The sequence below is a fragment of the Neolamprologus multifasciatus genome, chromosome 20 (assembly GCF_963576455.1).
Source record: "Neolamprologus multifasciatus chromosome 20, fNeoMul1.2, whole genome shotgun sequence".
Classification (NCBI taxonomy): Eukaryota; Metazoa; Chordata; class Actinopteri; order Cichliformes; family Cichlidae; genus Neolamprologus; species Neolamprologus multifasciatus.
This window is the reverse complement of record NC_140458.1, coordinates 12,148,445-12,173,432: the sequence shown is the minus strand read 5'-3', so window position 1 is coordinate 12,173,432 and position 24,988 is coordinate 12,148,445. Positions and strand designations below refer to the sequence as shown.

General features: G+C 39.3%; 1 protein-coding gene across 1 annotated transcript in view; it reads right to left on the bottom strand.

Moving 5' to 3' along the window:
* LOC146494514 (cadherin-4-like) overlaps positions 1 to 24,988 on the bottom strand; it is a 249,844-nt gene that overhangs the window by 24,973 nt on the left and 199,883 nt on the right. The window contains exons 6-9 of the mRNA XM_085147303.1: positions 21,500 to 21,655; positions 12,805 to 12,949; positions 9,290 to 9,462; positions 2,557 to 2,694 (exon numbers count right to left, since the gene is read on the bottom strand). Coding sequence (XP_085003429.1) covers positions 2,557 to 2,694; positions 9,290 to 9,462; positions 12,805 to 12,949; positions 21,500 to 21,655 — 612 coding nt within the window. The remainder of the gene's footprint in view (positions 1 to 2,556; positions 2,695 to 9,289; positions 9,463 to 12,804; positions 12,950 to 21,499; positions 21,656 to 24,988) is intronic.

The window sequence follows — 24,988 nt, the reverse complement described above, 5'->3', positions numbered from 1 at the left end:
GACAGGTGAGATCTTTGAGTAAACCTTCAGATAAGTACTTGAAGTCATTAATTTTCCTCTCTTAAACCAAACGTTTCTCCGAATTATCATTTACAAACGCTCTGTTTTCAAGGGTTTAACTTTAATGACAGTGATCTTTGATGGATGTTGGGGTTATTGTCAATAATGGATGGAACAAAGAGCTTTTAAACATTGGGGGAAAAAAGCCTAGAGTTGCTCTCTTTCTTTCACTGTCTTAGTGACTTATTATACTAATGCTGCGGCTTCTATTGGCTCTGCTGTTAGTGGGTCTTTTAACATAGACCTTCTGTATAACCATGCAGAGGCTTAAATTTCCTCTAATTACATAGGGCTTGTATTTTTTTGTATATGATACTGTCCCCAACTGCTGGACTTTCTGATTGTGATTGGCACACAGTGCTGTTGGCACAACACTTGACAAAACACCTCTTGCCAACACCCTGAACTCTGTCACTTTTCTGGCAGTGGAGAAACACTAAAAGAGGCAAGGAGAGGTAAAAGCGAAAGCAGAGAAGTGACAGGGGACTTCATCATATAAGCTTTGTTAGGATAGTAGCTAAGAAAGCACTGCGGTGAATCTTGCACAGAGACACTCTGATTTCATGGCTTTACATTTCTATGTATTCCCAAAAAGCAGTGAATTCCACATCTCATCCGTCTGTACCATGGATGGCACATGCATGTATGCAGCCCTGAATATCCACCCAAAGTCTTCCCATCTGTACCCATGCACCACCCTTTGCGGACTTGAAAAATAGGCCAGCCTCTGATAGGCATGATGAAATATTAATCTCCAACATTAAAGACAAATTCCCCAAACTTTATATTTCTGGGACATGTTGAAAGATCTATGGGGTTTATTGCAAACACTAAATATTTGCATAATGGCCTGCATTCTCGACAAAATGGCTCTTATGTTATACCCCCATGAAAGTGGATGATTTATGAAGGGAGTGGGTAAAAGTGCTCTGCTCATCGTGGCCCCAAAACCTCCACTAAACTTGATCATCAATATCCATGATAGTATTAACTTCCCTCTGTGACGCTGATGGAAATGCACTTAAACACGGTGGAATACAGAGAATATCAATCTATTATTGCCCACTATCATCAATACACCACCATCGGTGGAGAATCTTAATGCAGGAAGGGGGTGCCGAGTCAGTAGAGGCCTCTGATTTACAACGAGCCATGTCTACACTTTATCACTACTGCTGTACAAAATAGCTCCCGCGACTAAATAATTCTTCATTCCTTCTTTTCTCCCCATCATTCTCTCGTCACTTTTTTCCTTTTCATTTTCCATCGTTGACTCTACTTGGTGGTCCACTCATCAGCTCCCCTTACTGTTTTCTTTCTTTCTTCGCCCTTTCCTCTGCTTCTTCCTTCCCTCTGCCCTCCGAATGCCCTGCTTTGTGTGACGTAGCAGTTCTCTGATGAGCTCTGTGACTGACATATGCTTACCTCTAATGCCAAGTCATCATCATAAGAGTCTTAATAGCCCCCAGTGCAAATGCTAATGCTAAAATTGCTGCTACCACCTCTAAGAGTTGTGTACAGTATATTGTTTGGCTGATACTGCCTCCGTCGATATTCCAGCAGTTGCAAAGCTAAGCACCTTATCTACCCGACATAACCAGGCTCTCATCCCTGATGATAGGAAGCCACACATCCACAATAATCCTGACATCTGAAACCACACTGACACAGAGACAGCCTTTTCATTAAACAAAACATGTCGAGTGCAGAAAAACAACTTCACTTTTTTTCAAATTTTCTGAACAAATGCATGTCTCTGCCACATCCTATGAAACGTATTTCCAACCATAAAAATAATAAGTCTGATTTTTTTGGTTTACAGCTATAAGTATAAAAAATGATTGAGCTGCTGTCTCAAATGTCTCAAACATTTATGCATTTTACAGATATATATATATATACATATATATACTATATAAAATCCATATATGTGCAAGTGAAAGTAGAAATAACCTGAATCACTAATTGATTTAGTGATGATGTTCCAGAATGGCACCACCAGCAATATATGTAATATATTGCAGTACTTTGGATTTTTAATTTATACTTGGCTCTCAGTAATGACCTTCTGTAATGTAATCATCATTCTAAATATCACCATCATGGCAACAATCATTAACCATTTGCTGGCTCTAGTTTTCTTGCTCATGAAAGTCAATGATATGGATCTGTTATTCCTCACGAGTGCGCGTGCACGAGAATGTGTGTTCGCATGTGTTTGTGTTTCAGCTCTCTACAAGCAAATGAGCAATTATCCTTTATAAGTCCCCCTCACTGTCCTTGTGTAAATCTTTCCTTGCAACGACATAACAGTGTAGATTCCTCTTTTTTCAATTTTTCCTCCCTCTATGTCTTCCCCCTTCTTCTTCTGATATATTTCTTTTTTATGATTTTTTTCTTCTCCAACATATGATTCCCGCCCTCTTCTCTTAACCCAACTCCTCTATTTCTTTGAACTGTTACCCATTGCCCATTACCTCATTTGTAATAACTCACAGTTCTGGAGGTCAGCACAGGAGGGTTGTCATTGATGTCCGTGACAGTGATGATGGCAGTGGCTGTGTTGGAAAGGCCAAAGTTCAGGTTGCCCTCCATGTCCGTGGCCTGCACGATAATGGTATACTGGGACACTTTCTGTAAAAGACAGTAATAGAAAAAAACAACAGTGTGCGGTTATTCATCTGCAAAAAGCTCCCTCTTGCTACAGCAGCAGTCGCAGACTGTGACTCCCATGGGGGAAAAGAAGCTGAGCCTGCGTTCTCTTCTATAGTGACTGTCTACAGTCTTATTTGAAACACAAAATCACAAGGGTGAAGTCTTTCATTTGACTGAGTTGAAATCTCTTCACTGGAACGTATCCAGACTTCAGACCATCTGAAGGCACCACTGTGAAGCCTCCCCATTGGTACAGCATGCCATCAAAGTTATCAAAGGCATCGCTTATTCAGCGCCACTGATGGACAGATGTGAAGACAATGATCCAACTGACAGAGATTAATAGACTATCTATGGGGCAATAATATGAGGGAATGATAAATGCCGTTTCATCTCTTGAAATGACATAGTGTCACTTCAGTGGATGCTGAAATATTTCTTGTTTTTCTTCTCAGCCATGTATCTCCTTTCTCACCATTTTCCCCTCCTTCTGTTCTTGGCTTCCCCTGTCTCTTCTTCTGTCCCAGGGTGCAGTTAATGGGCTGCAGGAAGGATGGAGCCCAGAAGCTGACTGTCTGGATAATGTGTCTCGTCATTGAGATTCCCAATTACATTCCCAGTGTCTCTCTCACCTGCTAATTACCGAGTAAATATCCCAATTAGGCCAGGACGCCACATCAGGAGGATTAGACAGCTTCTCTCAGTTCCTCTCATCTTGATGCTAGATGAGATGCTGAACTCCAACCTTGTACACACACTCTCATTAACACCCGTAAATACACACAAGCATCCACAAACACATACACACACCTCTCTTTCTCCATATCTTCTGCTTGCTTGACTGTCCCATCAGCCTGTGTACAGCGTGTACACAACACTCTCACTAATTAGACAAGGGAGTAATTATGTAGCGCTCCTCTGAACCTCTCAGCGCTGCAACAACACCGCAGCATAGCCAGTCTTCTCTGGAGTACTAAGGTCTGTTACTGTCAACAAGCTCTTAAAAGTCCACTGCAGACCAGTGGAAATCTTTAAAAGAGAATCAGTGTGGGAGTTTACAAAGAAGAGGAAGAAGACATTTCAAAAGTAAAGAACAGAAGATAGGATAAGAGGCGGCAGGGGATGCAACTGAGGCACAAGTGGGGGGTTATAACCAAAAATAAATCGTGCTTTTTTTTTCTAGTGCCTAACACCTCCAACACTCCAGTCCAAGAAGAGAAGGGAGGTGCAGAAACTTTCCAAGTTTCAAAGGGCTAAAGTGCTGACTAAAAGTGGACCAGGTAAACACTGCAGTGTGCATCGTTGAATTCTTCCTGTGAAGTTTATGTACAGTACAGAAGGTACTTTTTTCTGGCAAGGTTAAGACTTTTATCTGCCATCTAGGAAAAATGCTGGGACACTGAAATATGCGTTTATATGCTGGAGAAACTGTTTGCACACAAGTTTATTTGAAAAGTAGTTGCACATATTCATCCATCATACATATCCATTAATTTTCTGCAACATCCAGTTCCTTGTCCAGGTGGTGGAGGAGGCAATCTAAGTGCAGATTGGGGTAGGCGGGGTAGTTCTTGGGTCTACTCCAGGGTCTTCTTCTGGCATGACATAAGTGGCATCAGGAAGAGATCATAATCAGAGTGGTCAACCACCACAGCTGATGTCTCACTTCTTAGACCCTCCTACATGACTGAGTTCTGACACCCTTCAGAAGAAGCTAATACAACACAAAATGTGTATGCCAATTGGTGTCTGCTGGATAAGCAGGTGCTGTAGAACAACTTCAAGGTGGTATTTCACCGGAAAGTTGCAGCATTATTTGGAGTGACACCAAGTACCATATCTAAATTGAAGGCTAAGTTCCATATAACAGGGGATGTCAGAGACAGGACACGAATAGGTGTCACAAAACGACATTTTCTCATCCCATCAGCACTCAGGGAGTCAAGAGGATGGAATGTTCTGTCTGCAGTCCTGAGTTCAATCCCATTGAACACTTGTGGGATCAGCCTGGGCATGTTGTTCGTGCCAGAGTGACCAACAAAACCACATTGGCTGACTTGCTGGTTGAGAAACAGGATGCCATCCCACAGCAGTGTGTGACCAAGCTGGTGACCAGCATGACGAGGATGTGCCAGGCTGTCGTGGCTATGAATGGCTACTGACTTTCACGTGTGGCACCATTTAAGGAGAAATAAACAGTCTTTCCAGCAGTATAAGATTTAAGGCCAAGAGACATTTTTAAAACAAAGAAATAATCAACCAAACACAAATTTCCTGAGTTTATTTAAGACACTTAATTTCATTTTTAAATAATCAAATTAGTGTCACTGAAATACGTGTACATAGCTACACCATATATACGAATGTGCACCCAATTTTATTTTTGGTTTGTTTGTTTGTTTTATTTTTTTCTTAATGTGGCAAATGATGGTAATGGTAAATGGACTGGTTCTTATATAGCGCTTTTCTACTCTGTCCGAGCACTCAAAGCGCTTTATACAGCTAATTCATTCACCCAATCACACCCATTCACACAAGCACTTCTAAGCTTAAGTGCTAAGTATCTAACAGTCATACACATTCACACTCCGATGGATGCATCAGAGAGCAACATGGGGTTAGTATCTTGCCCAAGGATATTTGGCATGCAGACTGGAGCAGCCTGGGATTGAACCACCGACCTTCTGGTTAGTGGCTGATCCGCTCTGCCACCTGAGCTACAGCCACCCCATGATAGCTCTGCTAGCTTACACTGACTCAGCGTGCATACAACTTTCTGCTTGAAAGTCGAGCAGAACCAAGCTGGTTAGTAGGGCTGCCATGAGACTTGCTCTTCAACTTGCTTGTTTAAAATATCTTTTCACAACGAGAAAGATGGGTTCTCTCCCAGTGCCAACTCTGGACTAGTAGTAACTGGTTATGTAACATCTTAGAACCAATAGTTAACTGGTTTTGTGTTAACTGTTGATGACATGTTAACATGTTGATATATGGTTTGGATATTGTTCTAATCCTGATTCAAAAAGTTGGATTAGGCGTTGTTGACAGCGGGGAAAGATCTATGAGCCAATCCACTTAATTCAATATTGCTCTGGCTCTTTGGCTTTAAGATGCCACCTGTCACCAGCAGTGCACTAGCTGCTAGAGAGAGAGCATTGCCTGAAGAAAGCTAACTGCAAAGGGTCAGCAGTTTGGAGGCTTTTCATGGTTGTTACGTCAACAGCTTTTGGCATATATATATTTTCACTTAACTGTAGTCTGGGATATTTATCATATTACTGGATAAGTAAAAAGGCTGAAAATGGTGCTTTCTCTAGCTTCTTGCTCTATTTCTGTTGTGCTCTTGATTTGCTGGGAGATTGTTTTGTCATACTTACAGTAACATAAGTTGAAATTATTGCCAATTTCATTTCATTTCACCATTTCACCCACATGTGTCTAGGGAGGTGCACATTTGAGTGTATGCTTTCACACAGTGAGCGCAAGGAAAGGAGAAACTGTAAAGCCGTAAAAGGCAGCAGTATGCAGTGGCCTTACCCTAGTCTCACACTAGACTGACATGACTACCACAAATAAATTAGGTAAAGAAAATGAGTATAACTTTATTTAGAATTTATTCTTCTACTAATAAATACAAGTTCAATAAATCTATATTCTTGGGTATATTTATGTGTTGCATTTTATTTTACAAAGTCAGAAAAGAAACGCTTAAGTTGAGGCTGAGACAAAATACTGATTATCAGTCTCTTCCCCAGAGTCAGGAGTTAATTTAACACCAGCATTGGAATGAAATTTAGTCTTGTTGACTCCACTTACATCCCATTCTTCCAAAAGTGATGCCCTCATTTGTTGTTTGGATAGTGGAGGTGGAGAGTGTTCCCAAAGGTTTTCAAATGGGTTTAAATTTTGTCACTTATCAACTATGTATTGATTTGCAGAGACTCTTTTAATCTAAGGAAATTGACTTTGCCTGGACAATGCATTTTGGTTCATTCTCACTTTAGGAGTGTTAACTGTTGGTGTGAGGTTAAAAACATTTTCTGGGCTAGTGTGAAAGGTAAACCTGGGGCCGGGATGTAGATGAGTGCTAGAAAATGTATGGATGATGATGTTTAAAGGGAAAAGAGGCAATGTGTAGCCATTGTTTTCCTTTAGTCTCTTTTCTGAAGATTTACGAGCCTCATTTGCACCTGGTATCAACATGCAGTACTGATGTGTTATCTGGTTAATGAAATCTGCTCATGGGTCTTAGACATGGCATCAAAAAGCATTAAAAATGTCTGTATTACTAGCCTTACTGTAATTTGACATCAATGCTAAATGGGGTTAGTAGATTTTTCTGAAAATATGACAGGTCCCAGGTTGGATGGAGGGATGATTCTCTGTTGGTTTGACTTTTTCTTTTGCTGACGTAGGTCTGCCTGTAGTGTTTTTGTCAAGCTTGTGGAAAGTAGCAGGAAGATGAAGAGTTAGATGAGCTTTCATCTTGTTGGGAATATGACCAGCTTGTGCATATTATATTTACACGTGGCTGTTGTCTGATTGTAAAGTAAGCAGATGTGATCTGAAAAGGAAGTGAAAGCGAGAACGCTGATCCCAGTGATACTAACCTGGAAAAACATATGTTATTAAAAAGGTTATGGGCAAGGGAAATAATTATCTCAACACAAGTTCTTTGAAGTACAATCTTGTCTGTGTGTGTGTGTGTTTGTGTGCATGCGTGTGTTTAGGGGTGCCAAGAGTGTAATCCTACGTTTAGGGGTGACTGTGTGGATTAGCAGTGTACTGATAAACCAGAGCAAAAAGAAAAGCGGTTCAGCTGAGACATTTTTAGTCTATGCTCCCCTTGTACCTCTCTCCCTCTGGCACCATCATGTCTCATCCTGCTTCTCTGTCTCCATCACACTATCTTCACTAACAAATTCACACACTTACTCCCCCCTCATTGTAATAACCCACCTTACCAGCTCAGTTTTTGTTCTATTGCTCCCTTCAGTTTTCGTTTTTTCACTCTATTGCCTGTGTTTTATCAAGTGTAGATGTGATTATGGGCTTTTGTGTTTGTCTGACAGGTGTCAAGGGCATTCTATCTCAGATATTTCCACTCTATCTTTACCACACAAACACCACACACACACACGCACACTCACGAGCAGCCCACTGCTGCGTGATGTGTTGTTAATAGGTCTGTCACTGGTGACAGTCTGGGTGGATGATCTGTCTCGGAGATTTCTTTGCAGAGTTGTCACTGGCACATCCATGTTGTGAGAATAAACACATTTGGATCTTGTCACAACTTTTAGAGCTCCACAAACAAGGTGACCGTGGACAATTTAATGTAAAAAAAAGACGACTTATGTGCGTGTGTGCGGGGACAAATGGCACCGTAACATTTGAAAGTCATATCTTAGGATGTCATCAGAGTAAACAATGCTATTAGGAACTGTGCTCCATGAACACAGATACAAATGTCTTCCTTTTGACCAGGTATTGCATTGCTGCACAGACATTGTGCAGCAATGCAAGGGTTCGCACACTGTAGCTGTCTCGAGGAAAATGTATATTGTAAGAAAAGACAATATAATATTCGAGAGAAAACCTCACCAGTCAGGTGATACCCTGTGAGAAGCACTTGGCAACAGTGGGAAGGAAAAACTCCAGTTTAAAGGGAAGAAACCTCCAGCAGAAGGCTCATTAGGCACTCTATGGCATTCTATATAGTAATAAATATGACATCACAGTTGATTAGAGACAATTACAGTCTGATGAGATCTGCACTTATAACATTTGCTAATGATAAATAAAGAGCTATTGTTATTTTGTGATAAAGGTTTTTTTTTTATCAATCAGTACGCATATCTCAGTTCCCCGAGTTTTAAATATTGCATTTAGTCAAAGCCGGAGGGTTTTTAACAGCAGTAAAACAAGTGCCCCTCCAAACTTTCCCAAACACTAAATAAATTAAATTCACCACCATCCAGTGTAAGGTTTATACCACAGCTGCTCTAAATGAATGTTAACGGTAATTGCTGAAATACTTTTTCATGTCTCTGCAATGGTTAATCCACCAGTATGCTTTAATTAAAAGGATAATTGTAATGCCAAAACATAATTACTGTTGTTATCCATAAATTTTCAGATGAACTGTTTTTCAAAAGAGTTGAAAAAAAGTAAAATACATCATTTGTTTTAAACTAAGATGTCAAATTACAGTTATTTACTCACATTCCTGAAGTAAATAACTGTAACAGATTTACACCACCCACAAACCTATGCAGCTTCAAAACAAGTATTTTAACACCAGTTTTAACTTTATACTAGCCATTCAAAAATAGCTATAGATGTACCAAACAGTATTTATCAGCCAAGAAATTTTTATGAATCAGTTACCACTTTACAATGACAATCACATACTATTAAAAGGTTGTATATTAATCAGTTAGTAAACATTAATTAAAATGTCAGTGTTGTTGACTGAAAAGAGTTACTTCACATTAAAGATTTACTATTTATTAAAACCTGTTACTATAAAGTAGTACCAGTTGATGAATGCGTCAGGAGAGAGAAGACCAACCTCTCGATCAAGACCAGGCGCCACTGTCACAATGTCTCCGGTCTCGCTGTTGATGGTAAACATGTTAGGGATCGGGCTGTGCGGTGTCTGGGACAGGATCCGGTAGCGCACCATTCCATTAGCTGTGGTGTTGTCATCTGCATCAAATGCTGACAGATGCATCACATATGTTCCTGATGAAAAACAGAAAATTTGTCAGCATTTATGTCCACACGATGTGGACACATGTCCATACTCTTTATCGATCAACTACCAACCATTACAGTGGCTTATTATAGCTATCTTTGTAAATAACTTGATTGATACATGGTGAAGCTTGACCTCCCCTCTGTCTACTACCAATAGTCATTGTAGGGGTGGGCGATATAAACTATATACGATAGAAACAATATATATTTGGCCAACGATAGAGATTTTGACTATATCGCTCTGTTGATGATGTCATCAAGCTGCGCCTGTTTTGGTTGAAAGCATGCAGCGGCTACAACCATTATCATCTGCAAATTAGGCTGGGCGACAGTCATAGCGAAGAGATGAAGCACTTTTGAAATATGGGGAAAGCCAAAAACTGCGATTCGTTAATGTTGAATTCTCTGGCAGCTGCTCTATTCCCATGTTGTTGCAGTATATTAATAACTAACCTCGTATTGTGGATGAATAATCTCATTTGTTCTCCTGACTGAAGTTTGGCCCGTGTATAGCATCCTGCTATGCGATTGCATTTGTCCCTAACCACCAGAATCCCTCACGTTAACTTTTATCGAGTGGAAAAAAAGTTGGTGTTCATCCTCCAGCTTCACTGTGCTAATGTTATGCTAACATAGCTGTGTCGCTAGCAATCACGTAGCACAACATTATATACCAGGTAGTCCAACTTCAGTAACCTTGCAAACGCCACTGCTGTTTAGTTTTCTGTCTTCACTTATGTTGGAAGTGGTAGCAGAGCTGTACGTTTTAATTAGTTTCAAAAATCTCTGTCAGAACATGGTATGAAATATTTGGCGTAAACTAGCGAGCTAACTTCCTGTTAACGTCTAACTCCATTAAATGTAATAAATTCTGTTTTCATGGATGCCTGGATGTTAAACTTAATTGTTACACCCTATAAAGCAGCAACGCTGATGATTTAATTAAAGGTGAAAGAATTTAGACCGTTTTTAACTCTTAGTGTTCGTTTGACTTTGGGACCTGAAGAGACGGAGTTTTGGACCCAGATTACTCCGCGAAGACCCTCACTACGGCAGCCGTAATGCTCTGACAATCCATCAAGCAAGCAGTGCGGCTTACCAAAGTTGTACTAAAACATTTTTTAACAGATTTCTGCACAGCAAAATCGGTTCGAGGTCAGTAAGCACAACCCGAATTCATACATAAGGCACACTCTCGATTTTTGAGAAAATTAAAGGATTTTAAGTGTACTTTATAGTGTGGAAAATAGGTTATACAGAAGAAAAGAATATATCGTGATATATATCGTTACTGCACATGCTTCAAATTATATCGCGATATGAATTTTAGGCCATATTGCCCAGCCCTAAGTCATTGGTTAAGCTTTTGGTATAAAGCAGTTGCTTTTTTCAAATGCTCCAGAACGAAAAACTGCCTATGCTTTTACAGAGGTGATCACACTTGCTCATCAGTCAATTAATGGAGTGTATTTGATGAGCAGCACATGGCTACTTCTTACCTTCCTATGAAAGCAGTAACCATAGACTCTGTCACAGGACTGTGAAAACCTTCTTTTTCACGTGACTGTATAATATATTAAAAAAAGCACACTCGTGACAGAGACACTGGAACTGTAGGGAAATTATCCTGTAATTACTACTTATGTCCATGTGGGCAGCTTTTCAGCAAAAATTACTATAATTTTACAATTACATTCTATTGTTTTACTAAGATGTAATAACGGATTAAATTGCTGCATCTATATAAATGTAATTTTCATAGAAACATTATTTAATATAATTTTAATGAATGTATATTAATGGGTCAGGTACTTAGAAATCTACGCCAACAGAACAAAAATACGGGTAGCTGTTTTGTAAATAACGACTTGGACAAATACTAGAAAATCAAACACAAAAGTATATATACATGCAAATATTATTAAAATCATATGTTATAAAGATGATGTTTTTTATATTTAAAGGATATGTTAAAAACTAATAATAAAAACTGATTATGACGCATTTGTGTTGCAGAGAATAAGCGTCTACTCTCTCACGAAAGCAACACTTGTTAGGTTCCTTCCCCGGTATACTTGTATAACTGTGGGATCACTGCCTGTCACCCAATCTCTCCATCTCTTTCTCCCTCTTGTTCTGCCTCTCTTGTAGCCAATTCTAATTGCCAGAGATAGTGATATCATGCCAGTGACAGCCCCTGTCCGAGGATAATTGTAACCGCAGCTCCCATTTCAAACTTCATTACATTTCAAAGCAACATTTGTCAATGACTCGGCCAGAGGGAGTACTCTGAAGGCCTCTCAGCGAGACAACAAAAAAGCTGTTAGGAACAGAGAGAGGGAGAGGGAAAGAGGGAAATAGAGGACAGACTCCATATTTGGTGTGATTCCAAGTGGAGAGACTATCAATCCTCCACCCATGATTTTTTTTTTTTTTTTAAGAGATGTGGGGATAGAGTGAAGGAGATTTAGAATCACAATGTGTCACACATCGCCGGGGTAATTTCATTAAGCTGCAGTCTTAGGGGGTTTAATGTGGACCCTTTGTATGGGGATCCTAAGCTGTGCCTGACAGGATTAGGTCCCCATAATGACTCTTTAATTTGCAAACTAATTCAAGTCTGTAATTGCCCTTCCATTGAAACCACTGGAGCTCTAAATTCTAAAACTCTCTTTTTTATGATTATTGTTCAACTGAATGTCATGCATGCCGTACAGGGACTTGTATGGTGAGTGAGGCGAGGCTCGGGCAACAGGGATGGTATCGTTTAGGAAAGGAAATCAAAAAAGGAAAAGAAAAGATAATAAAAGTGAGGTGTGACAAAAGTAAGAAGGAAAAAAAGCAAAACAGAAAGAAAAGGTATTGAGCACCTGGACACCTTTTGAGATCACCTCTGGTGCAATAAACTCTGGCTCATCGGGTTCAAACTCACACACGCTTGCACACAGAGAGCTCATCTCTGTGATTCTTCCGCTTTGAGGTTAGACATAAAATGACCCAGTGGTGCTACAGCGTGGTACATTTAATCCTCAATCTCCTCTCCAGCCTGAGCACCCTCTTTGGTTTATGACCACTGCTGCACCAGGCTAAATGAAAAGCCACTCTACGAGACCGATTCTCTGTCCGTCTGCTAAATCAAGGGGAATGGAAAATTCTCTGTTGCATCAAAGATTCACTGGTGTAGTCATACTTTTAATAACACCAATCTCTCCTGATATACTCGCTGTTCTTTTTTCTGTTCACCCGTAAATTTCTTGACTTTTAAAACAAAAAAAAAGTTTCTATTGTAATTGTATCAATTGTTTTTATCCATCTATAATTTATTACCTGGTTTCGAGCCTTCATCCACAGAGCCATTGTAGACCTGGTTTTTGAACTCGGGTCTGTTGTCATTCATATCGATGACAAAGATGTACAGATCGATAGGGTTCTCAACCTGGTTGCCGTTCATGTCCACAGCATGGGCTCGCAGCTAGGAAGGAAACAGAAAAAACACGTTCAGATTATAGATAATGATTATAGATAAACATATGCTACTCATGGTCATACACACCTAATATGCCTCAGTCTTCTCACATTGTACACATCTATTTAGAATGCTAATTTTGCCACCTCGACCTCCAGCATCTCGGTGTCGCCGCTGCCCTGTTTCACTGCCTGCTGTTTCAAACCACTTGTAGAACTGGGGCATATTGAATTTTCATGCTCATCTTTAAAATATAGTATATTTTGAGGGAGTGATGAACTCAGACTGCGCTCCTGCATGAACTGTCATTATGGGAGGATAAACAAATGATAAGTCATTTAGAATCAGGCTTTGATGAGTGCTTCTTTTACTAATACGGAGAAAAATAATGGGTGAAACATTTGCTTTTCGAAAGAAAAAGTAATAAATATATAATAAAATGAACCAGTGTAATATAAGTCAATTTTGTGCCTTCTGCATCCCCCTCATTACTGAGCTTCAAGGTAACTATATGGACTTCTTTGAGAGCTAAGGGCATGTGTGTATGTATAAAGCAGTAACATACATTCATATGGTTTCTCCTATTTTTAAGATGTAATATCAGACAGTCTGTGTTTAGCCCAATCAAAAAGAAACTGGGAAAGACATTAATATATTAACTGTATTCAAACGTCTGTTTTTTATATCTTTATCACAACGGTTAGCAGTGTTGCCTGTTCAGTTAGGAAAATGAGCTACAGGTGCAGATGTAAGGTGCAGTACAGTAGGTTAAGTCTGTGGTAGATAGCAGGCCTAGAAAGACACTGTACAAATGCCAGTGTATTGTTCATTTAATGAATAATGATACAAAACAAATTAATGTCCCCCATTCTTTAAAAAATGTATAAAACTGTTCTGGAGGTTCAAGCCTGGTCTCTGTCTAGAGGATAAACCAGAACAGTACAACAGCAACACCTATGAGAGCACTACCTCAGCGATAAGTCGTATCACTAGAGGCACAATAACACATTTCTTTTCTGAGAATGTATCTAATCTAAGATTTGCCAATACTTTCTAAATTAAATTTATCTACACCAAGATTTCCTTTCTACTGGAAATGGACCATCATATTTTAAAACCACCGTGTTTACAGATTCTGTTTGATTTACTCGCTAACGTCGGTCTAAGCAGTGCCCTATGACAGCCACCAAAATCAAGATGACAGAAAATAAAAGCTGACAAAAATGTTGTCACAGTAATTGACTCGGCTTCATTTATGATTGCGAGTTCACAGTTTTTAGCGACATGAATGTTTACACAGAAGCTGCTCTGTTTGCTGGGTCATAAACAGTACTGCAAGGATTTGGCACTAAATTAATTAATTAGCCAATATATATAGTTATGATATGAAAAAGAGAGTTTTAACAAGACAGTCCTGTGAAGAGCTAAATGCATCTCATGATCCAGCAGAATCTAGAACTACCTTTAGTAGCTTGACGTAATCATTTTCCTTATTATTTTTTTCTAATCTCTCCCATCATTGTGGCCAACTCTTCTTTATCACGTTTCTTCAGTTTATCATTTATTTACAATTTTTTATTTATGTACAAGTGTACACAGCTCTCTTAAGGTCCAGACACAATATTTATCAGGAAATGTCAGGTTGAGGTCTTGTTTGGACTACTGCAACACTTTGAGTCTTTTCTTTCAACCATCCTGTTAGATTTGCTGATGTCTTTAGCTTCAATGTTGTCATGTTGCTTGACCAATTTTTGCCAAGCTTTAGCTGCTAGATCAGTGACCTCACTTTTGACTCTAGAGCAGCGGTCTCCAACCCTTTTTGCGCCACGGACCGGTTTATGCCCGACAATATTTTCACGGACTGGCCTTTAAGGTGTCGCGGATAAATACGACAAAATAAAACTAGTACCGGTACCGAAAAAAAGAAGATTTATTTATAACACATGTGAAAAGACCCAGGAAAACCAAGTAAACGATCAAAACGATAACAAAATAACACTGAAAACCGATAAAAACCCTGAAAACCATACATTTCACACCTAAGCCTCAACTCTCGCGGCCCGGTACCAAACGACTCACGGACCGGTACCGGTCCGAGGCCCGGGGATTGGGGACCGCTGCTCTAGAGTACTTTGGTATACAGAGGAGTTCATGGTTGACTCAATAATGTCAAGGTGCCCAGTCCTGTGACTGCAAAACAAGCCCTCCACCACAATCCCTGACAGCTGATATGAAGTGTTTGTGCTAATATGCTGCATTTCCTTTTTATCAAACACAGCATCATATATTATAGCCAAATATCTCCACTTTGTTTTGATCTGTCTACAAGACGGTGTTCCAGAAGTATTACCATTACAAACATAGGCTGTGTTCTTTTCAGAGTGACGATATTATCTCCTGGTAAGCCTTTTAAAAGAATTCATGTTTATTCAATCTGTTTCTACTGGTATGTCATGAAGACACTGAGGCATTGTGTCATGAAGATTTGTAGCCCAGCAATTTACTAAAGGACCTTGATGCCACCCATTTCCCAACAATAACTAAAAGTGATGTTAGGAGAGTGGTTAAATCAAATCATGAAGGACATGTGTGCATAAGAAGCAGATGGTTGTGACAGCGAATGGCGACTGCTACGGTAGAACTGTTGTTTGCTTGATATGTATTTGGAGAAAGGTATTATGTTATATTCCTAAATATAATAACTCATTTTGTTTCTATCAAAACAAAATAAAAATCGCAAGAATTTATTTCGATTAACATTATGATATTGGTTCATACTGCACCATCACATCTCACACCAAAGAAATCAAACTGGTACGGTACCCCCCTAATATTATTCTGCGATGGACAATCTCAACATCTAAAATATCTTTCTGTCAGGTACAAACAAAGCAAAAAACAACACAAATAAAAACATCAAATAACTGAAAGCAAGTGTTTTTCAGTGGACCTCTAGAGCCAAACTGAAAAACACTTCTGCACTGTTTATACAGGCTGATAAAATCGGTGTTTTTGAATTATAGTAGAGAAAACCATAAAATATTTCCTAAACATACAGCCACATTGAATAAAAGTCCAAACAAAAATTCTGGACATTTTTCTTTCAGACAAATGGCCTTTATGCTTATGTTATTTCTCCAAACTCGTTATCTCTTTTACACTTACACACCAAAGTTTTTATCTCAGCAAAGAGCAAAACAAGAAACATCTTATTTTTTTGAAAGTTGGCTCCACTGTAAAAGCAAGGAGTCGGTTTCAGAATCACCATATTGGATCCCTGATCAACATTCTGTCTGGTTTTGTTTGAAAGAGTCCTGAAATCTCTTCACATCTCTAACTCCACAAACACGGTCAACCCATCTCAAATTCAACTCAGCTTTGCTCAGATCAATGGACTCACCAACTAGGATTTCTCACAAACTTTGTACATGAAGTTATTACTAAAATCAATACATGCTGTTAAACGTGTCCTTACTTCTTTCACGTTTTGAGCGAAAAACCTCCCAAACAACCAATAGTTTGAAAGAAAATGAAAAAAGAGGAAACATCTGTATTATCAGGGAAATGTCGAGTTTAAATAAATGCCTGAATTATTTTTAAGGTCAAACAAGCAGACTGAAGTGGTATTAAGAAATGAACTTTTCCCTAAAGCTGTTTTCATTCAGTTCACTTAACTTGGGAATGTTTATATCCCTGAGCATGACTTATTCAGCGATATTCCTGTCAGGTGGAAGTACCGGGGATGTTTACTTTATATCATATGAAGTAAAGAGGAAAAAAAAGAAGAAAAATCTGATCTTATCTACATCCTGCTCCTAACAACACCGGCTTGTAAAAATTTATTCTGGTCAAATGTCAGCGATCAATTTCTGGCGAAGGTCTCTACATTATCGTTAGGATATTCATCAGAACTGAAGATAAACTAAACTGGAAAAGACTGAGGGAAAAGTTGAAACATGGAGAGAACAGACAAAGATTCTAAATTTTAACATTTAACAATTTTTTTTCAACATGTAGAATGAATCAAGGGAATGGTATCCTTCTCTTATGAGCGTTACCTGATAGGAAAAAGCTACCTGGTCACTGTAGGAGCATGAGTGTCAGATATATGAAACAGCCTTCAGGCTCGTTGTGGCAGGAAATAGAATAAGCATTCTCCATCGACTTCTTCTCCTCAGAGAGGTGAAGATCCTCTTCACTGCTGCTCATTCTGTCCTCTCCACCGTCTGCTTCCACTCTGCACCTCCACCAAAATTGCATCTTCAGGTCTCCCTGAGGTTAATTTGACTTTACTTTTTCCACTGCATTGTCTGATCTGTCCTGCACCCAATATCCGTGTGCTGCCATCGCATATCACATCTCACTGTGCTGTAACGGGCTACGAGCCAGGCCCCTTATCTACACCCACCCTCATCCCTCCATCCCACATGAACCTACACCCTAATTCAATAACAGCAGGAGTCAGAGATTACCGCCATGTTTAAAGAAGGCAAAATGTAATTCTGGGTCCACATTAAAGTTATTATCTTGAAAGGCGAGGGGGAGAAAACAGACCGTACCAGACAGCGCTATGCATTTGGCAGGAGGCAGCGTCCTGATAGAGATAACAACAGACCCAGAAGCTTCAAGGTTTTTTTCCTCATAAGAATGCATCTTGTTGCATGGCTGGTTTTGAATTTCAGAGTGCTCATTCTTTTGAAATAAAAAAGAGCTAGACCATAACTTTGTTCTGTCCTTGCATGAAATATGAAGTAAACAAAACCGAGACCACAAAGTCAAGTACTAAGTTTAGGTATGTTGCAGTTTTCTGGTTAACAATGCTCAATAAACAAGACTTTCCTTGGCTTTATTGTTCAGGGGCTGAGAGCGTTTGAGTTTCATACAATGTTGTTTAATTGCATATTTGTTGCTATAACAACGAGGGTCCTTTAAAGTGAACTGCAACACCTTTCTTAACTTGTTAAACATACATCTTTACTTTGTCTCATCTGGTTTCCAACCACATTTTGTATTCCCCTCCAAGAAACACTTTTCTTCAAAAACAAACAAGCAGTTCACTTAGGCAGCCTTTAGCAAGCGCCTTCCTTTCTTAACAAATTACTTCATTGATTGGAGCTTCTCTGGGGTATAAATCTGCTCACCTACCACTGAAAGGTTAGATTTGCCAGCTTACCCATGACTGTAACTCAGGCTAGGTGCCATTAAAAAAAGGCATAGAGATGGTGGCAGGTACAGAGAGAGAGAGAAAACCAATGATAGAAACCTAAATTGATGAACCCAGTGCTGTCGCTCACTGCATCACCGTTTCCCTTCACAGCAGCAGAAAGATGCATGAAAAGATAAGCTTGAGCAGCAATACAACAAGCTGTTTCCAGTTGAAATGCATTTTTTCTGATTGTTCCGTATTTTTGATGCCTAGAACAGCATGCACAGCACAAAGGTGACAGGAGAGGCTCAACATGATGAAAGTTTCATTCAAATGAGGTAGTGCAGATATTGGTGTTTTGTCAAAATGCACAGCGTGCATTGAAAAAAAAGATGGTTTTACATGGTGCATCGGGCCAAAAAACATTCTTAAAATGCTGTTATGTACAAGTTAAACAAACATTCTAGCATTAAAGCGTCAATCACACACCATGAGACAACCAGAGTATGTGTCCTACTTGAATTTACGATATCAATAGTCACTGGCTACAGAACTAATGTTAGTCTTAACAGGCTGACATTGATGCTAATAATCACTTCAATATTTAATATTCCTCTCATGATTGTAAGCTAAATATAAGACTAATTTATTGCCAGAAGATAATACAGTTAGCATAAAGTATCTAATTCTCTGGAGAGAATCGAATAAGAACATTGATTGATAAATATATACCCACTACTCACTTTATTAGTTTCACCTTGTTAATCCTTAGAAGGACCCTCTTTTGCTTTCAGTACTGCCTTAATTCTTTATGGTACAGATTCAACAAGATACAGGAAACATTCCTCTGAGATTTTGGTTCATATTGTCCAGACAGTATCACACAGTTCCTGTAGATTTATCAGCTGCACATCCATCATCTGACTCTCTTGTTCCACCACATCCCAAAGGTGTGCTATTGGACTGAGATCTGGTGACTGTGGAGTAAGGTTGGGCGACTGAACGCATATATCGACTATCGACGTAGGCTGAGCCTTTTGCCGATCGTTTTTACAAGAGTGATTTATTTATTTGCCCATGAGTACGTTTGCTAATTATGTTGGTTGAAGCTAAGAGAAGCAGTCAACAGAAAAAATAATAGCGCTGTTTTAATGGCACCCTCTTGCAGCTGTGAGCAAATGCACACAACTGCAGTAGCCTATGTTCCGAAAAAAACTAAAAACATTTTGTTTAAATTAAAAAAAAAAAACCTTACAATTGTAACCCACTAAAATTTGCCTCATGAAAATGAACTGCTTTTACCAAAGGATGTCAGTAGGTGGCACTATGAGATTGTTTAGTGCTTGTGAACTTGAGTTGAGAACTATAGAGAAGGAGAATAGCACTAAGGCTATGTATGCTGGTCGGAGCTACTCACCGAGTTTTTCTTAAATCCTTGTTCAAGAAAAAGGTTATGTCTGAAGACACAAATTGGATTTTACTCTTCCGCTTGTTGGGAAACGCGGACACTTTTTGTTGATACCGATGTACCTCTGTTTTTGTGTTTTTTGTTCATTTCCGGTGAGTTGACTAACTGCGCTAGCATAGCAAGCTAATCGTTAGCTAATCATTAGCTTTGTATAATGTAAATTTCATGTGTTCCTTTTAAGTGCTGTATTATCTTTTTATTTCTGCACTTGTGACTGTTTTAAACCAATCGGAAATATTTCTTTGGAAGCTGGTAGGTAAGTTTTATTTATTGTAATGAGATGATAATATGAGCAGTCTTTGGCCAAAATGTACTGCGACCACGTTTTGCACTTTCCTCGTGCATCAGTAATGTACATTCTCTCAATTCATTGGATTGATGTGACTGCTGTTCACAAAATATGAGATTTGCGTTAAATTTGTATGATGTGGAAATTGTTTTAAGGTTCTTTGATTAATTTTATTATTGATTGCATTAAGTTGTTATATACAAAGAGTGAGAGACATTTGGTCACTAGTGTTGATTAAGTGATATTCATGTAAAATATGTTCACTGCCCTGTGCAGGTTGGTTTTTTTGTTGAACACTGAACTCTGAACTCTAAAACTGAATACACGGACTGACAAATATAGACTATTGGAACTGTTGTGAACTGTCGGATGATTGTTTTTGGTTTTGTTTTGAATAAATGTTGACTGTTCTTTTAGTTGTGTGTCATTCGCTCCTTAGTCGATTCCTAGAGACCATAAGCCTAAGATCCTAACTTTCTCTACATTCAGTAGTGGTAAAGTATCGTGTTACACAATGATGGGGAGGGAAGCAAAAGAGAAACGGGCTTCTTTTCCCACTATAACTGTGTTTACAGGCCGCTTCCAGGGTTTATCTGTCTTACACACTCGACCAAACAACAAACACAAAATTAAACAAAAAGTACGTTAAAAATCAAAATGTCTCTTCAAGCGAACATTAAAAAAAATCTCAGTAAAATCTTTTGTGCGATTTGCCGCATCTCAAATAAATGAATAATCCAAAAAGTAGCTATATTAATACTGAAACAAACAAGAAAGGTAAAATATTCCCTCCAATATTCCCTCCAAACAAAACTTATAAATTCTAAATGTGCAAATCAGTCCGTGCATGATTACATTGCTCCGCCCATCAAAAAGTCTGCGCCTGCGCAAACATAATACCTATCATCAGTTATTGGACTGACAATTGTTGGCTTCAAAATTTTTACATATCGCCCAACCTTACTGTGGAGGCTATTTTTGTACAGGGAAGTCATCGTCATGTTCAAGAAACCGGTTTTAGATGATTTGATCTTGCTGAAAGCAGCCATCAGATATCAGTCAGTTGGTACTTAGGGTTGAAGCAAGGCAAATTCTGACCCTAACAACTGAATGTTGCAGCAGAAACCAAGACTTATCAGATCAGACAAAGTTTTTGTCATTTTTACTGTCTGGTTGTGGTGAACTGTAGCCTCAGTTTCCTGTTCTTAGCTGACAGAAGTGTTGGGGTCATCTGTGCTTTAGCTCATCTGCTTCAAGGTTTGAAGTATTGTGCATTAAAAGATGCTCTTCTGCATATCTTGGTTCTTATTTGAATAACTGTTGCCTTCCTATCAACTTGAATTAGTCTGGCCATTATCCCGTGACCTTTGGGATCAACAAGGCATTTTGGCCCCGAGAACTGCTGACAAGAAGTTGATCAGGTATACCTAATTAAATGGGCAGTAAGTGTTACTTTCTATTCTTAAATGTTCAGGTATTTCCATCTTTCTGTGAGTCTGTCATGTGCTACTGTTACCATGCCATGAGAACAGTAATTTGACTGGATGTGACTTTGATGAATTACCAATATTATTACCCAATAATGTTGCATGTAAAGAAAAAGTGCAAACTGGATATCCATTAATCACAATTTTGTGTGGAGAAGACACTCACGTGATATGAAGAGCGATGTTCTCGATCAAGAGGTTTGGTGACAAACATCTTTCCAAGCACAGGGTCGATACTGAATACTTCATTTGGTGGTTGATCTGCTCCCACCCCAGTGATGCTGTACCGGATTGAGATGTCCTGGTCCTGGTCGGAACGAATCTGCATCCCAACAAAGAAAAAGGAATGCTCAGTCAATCCCAGTTACACACTACATTTTATTAATCCCTGCAGCTTCTTTAACCTGATTTATTTTATGACTTTATTTCTCTCTTGCATCCAGGAAGCTACACTCAAAAAACATAGTTTCCATTGGCAACCTACTTCTATTTGTACAGTATTGAGTGTGAGGTGTTTATTATTCAAGGATTTATGATATACAGTTCTTTAAAAACCATCTATCGTATATTATTCACTGGAAACATGCAAGGACACACAATCAGAGAAAAAAGAAATTGACACCGAGATGACATTTTATCACCCGTGGGAACATTATATTACCTCACATTAATTTCTCGTGTCTGACACTTGGGATGATGGCAGATCTCCAATTCAATCTAAGAAGCAGTCATTGGCTATGTAACAGTCAAAGCAGGAAACATTTAAGCCCTTTGTGTTACTGCATTGACACCACCGAGGAGGCTCGCATCAATTTCAACTGGATGTTGGCAGGCATTTCTTCCTATCATTGTATTAAAGATGTAGCTAAGTATAGTGGATTGAATTGTAAGTAAAGTAATAATGTTTCCATGGAGTAAGGAGCAAAGTCACAGTAACATATGCAGTATCTGTGTTAATGTGGTCTTTGACATCAAAGCAATGGTTCACATACAGACAGAGGGTTAGTCTTGTTAGCTAAAAACAGCTGCCTGCAATATTTACAGTTATTTTTATATTGTGAAAGTAAAATTGTCCACAACATATTAGGTATCCTTGAATGATACTTATATTAAAGACAGAACAGAAATCAGCTGATTCTGAGGTGTCAGACTCTGCACTCACTGATATTTTATAGTATGACCCTGCCTGAAGGTTTAACCTTGCTTCTCTCCCCTTAACCACTACATTCTTAAACCTAATGCTCATCAAGCTGTGGAATATAATTTCCTCACATCATGAGTGCTATAACTATAAACACACACATATCAAAGCTTGGCATTTCTACAGTAACCTCTAGGTACTCAAGGATTCCATTAGTGCTGCCACAGGGAGTGCTGTGCATTCTGTTTGGAAGAATTTAGATTCTTCAAAAGAAGAAAAAAAAAATCTGAATTTCCTATTATGTAGGAAAGTGAAAGTATGACTCTGTAATTGATGGGTAATTAGGTAACAGGAAACATAACAATAAACACATTTTGCAGAGGAGAAAATAGGCCAGCGGAAAATAAGGTGCACACTCGATGAAATGCATCTAATAACTGTGGGGCATGGGAAGTAAAACGTTCTCTAAAAAATAGCCCTGCATTTTGGTTTAGCTTTCCTTGCCAGATAGGCAACTAATAGGTGCATTAAGTGCACTGCTAGGTCTGTGATTTGGACTGAAGAGCTGTGTAATTGGGACTCATTTGGAGGGGTTCTTCAATTCATGGTCCAAATAAAGTCCAAAACTCCAAGCAACCCATTACTGTCCATTAACGACATGGCAACCCGAAAAATCAGCTGGTGTATCAAAATTAATCAATCATACACTTTCTATGGAATGCAGGCAAACGCACACACATACACACACACACGCACACATGCGTACACGCAGGAATGGTCGACCCCTTTTCTTCTAATCATTGACTATTTCAGTGAAGAGCCTGAGTGCACCAGAAGAGGAAGACTGTCCAAAGTTGTCTCCGTCTTTCACCACTCAAGGAACCAATTTAGCTACACTTTTGACACACCAGGAATTCTGCCCTGCTGAGAAAATAGCTGGAGCAACTAACAAGGACAAGGGAAGGACACAAAGTATTAGGCAGATGTCATCCTGACTCTTACGACAGGTAGAATAAAAACCTGTCACCATTATCGAAGCTGTTATTAGAACTTTTTCCGTTCCCTTCCTCTATATCCGCATTATACTCTGCTTTCTGGTTGAAGAATCCGGTAGAGGTGTGTCTTTCTAATCAAACAAATGTGATCAGCTATAGACAGCTTCCCTCTAATGCGAGACGCACTGTCATAACAGCCTACTAATGCTATTTGTGCATGCATGTACGTGTGTGTGCTTTCTTTAGGGAATAGGAGGAGGAGAACGTCAGAATGCTTTGCACATATCTCGGTGAATTACTGCTGACAGCTATGATAATTAACGAGCTGCAGGCATTGACTGCTATTACTTCAAAGAAACTCTAGCCGTTAAACACCCACAAACTAACAAATATCCAGCTAGCAGCTTAGTTGAACTCTCAATGTACTGTCATTACCCTCTGGTACAGCCAAAGCAAAAAGACACTGCAGCACGCAGGCTGCTATACCTCTCCTGTCGCATTAGAAAATACAAGCAATTATTACACATCTGACTGCCAAAGTGCTTCCCCTCTCAATTCACCCCCTTTTCTCCTCCCCTCTCCTTGTCTCTCTTTTTCTCTGCCTTCCCTTCTCCTTTTTAAGTCACTCTTTCTCATCTCCACTTCTCTTTCCTCTCATCTCTCCCCTCTGCTATACTCTCTCATCACTCTCTCTCTTTGCTTCAGGTCTCTGTGGGGACAGAAGCCATGCATGAAAAATGAAATTACTTCAATCCGTTGGCCTTGGCAGTGGTGTATAAATCCTCACCAGTTAGGAAGTGATAGCTCTCCATAATTCCATTTGGGTTTTCCACGCCCCCCTGATTTCTCACCCGTTTCCAAGTCGTCCTGCTTGGGGTGGAGACAGGGATTCAGCTGCATGTTTCCACAGTCATTCCAACCAATTAGCTTTCCCGCCCACGACGTTCACGTAGACACGTTTAAGACTGTTGAGGGATGACGCCAGAGTCCTTATCCTCATCTGTTTCTACCAAATATTTGTGCATGGTTGCTTGGGTATACATTTGAGGATTCAAGCATGAACAATTGTGTTTTCTCCACTGCTCAAACATTTTGTTTATGCCAGCTAATGATCTCAAGAAAGGTTTAGACTTGAAAATTCTTTTGCTTCCAATTTTTGGACTCCTGGCTTAGTATAGGCCTTCTGAGGGTTACTATGCAGGCTAAGTTGATTGGTCTGCATATAATAAAGGCAATGACTACGTGTTACCCTATTTGAGAAAAAATCATGCATTCCTAATTAAAGAGACCCAAGTAAAAAAAAAAAAGTGATTTTTCTTACAATACTGGGGCTAGCTATAACGTCTTCAGGGATACCAGAGATTCTTCCAAGTATGTTATCATTCCCCTATTTCTATTCCAGAATATTGTGATAGGCGAGATGTCATCTAACTTGCAAACAGCTCTCACTGTCATTCTGCCATTTTACATCAGAAGAGGAGGGAATGTGTTGAAAAAAAGCACGACATGAAATGAACAC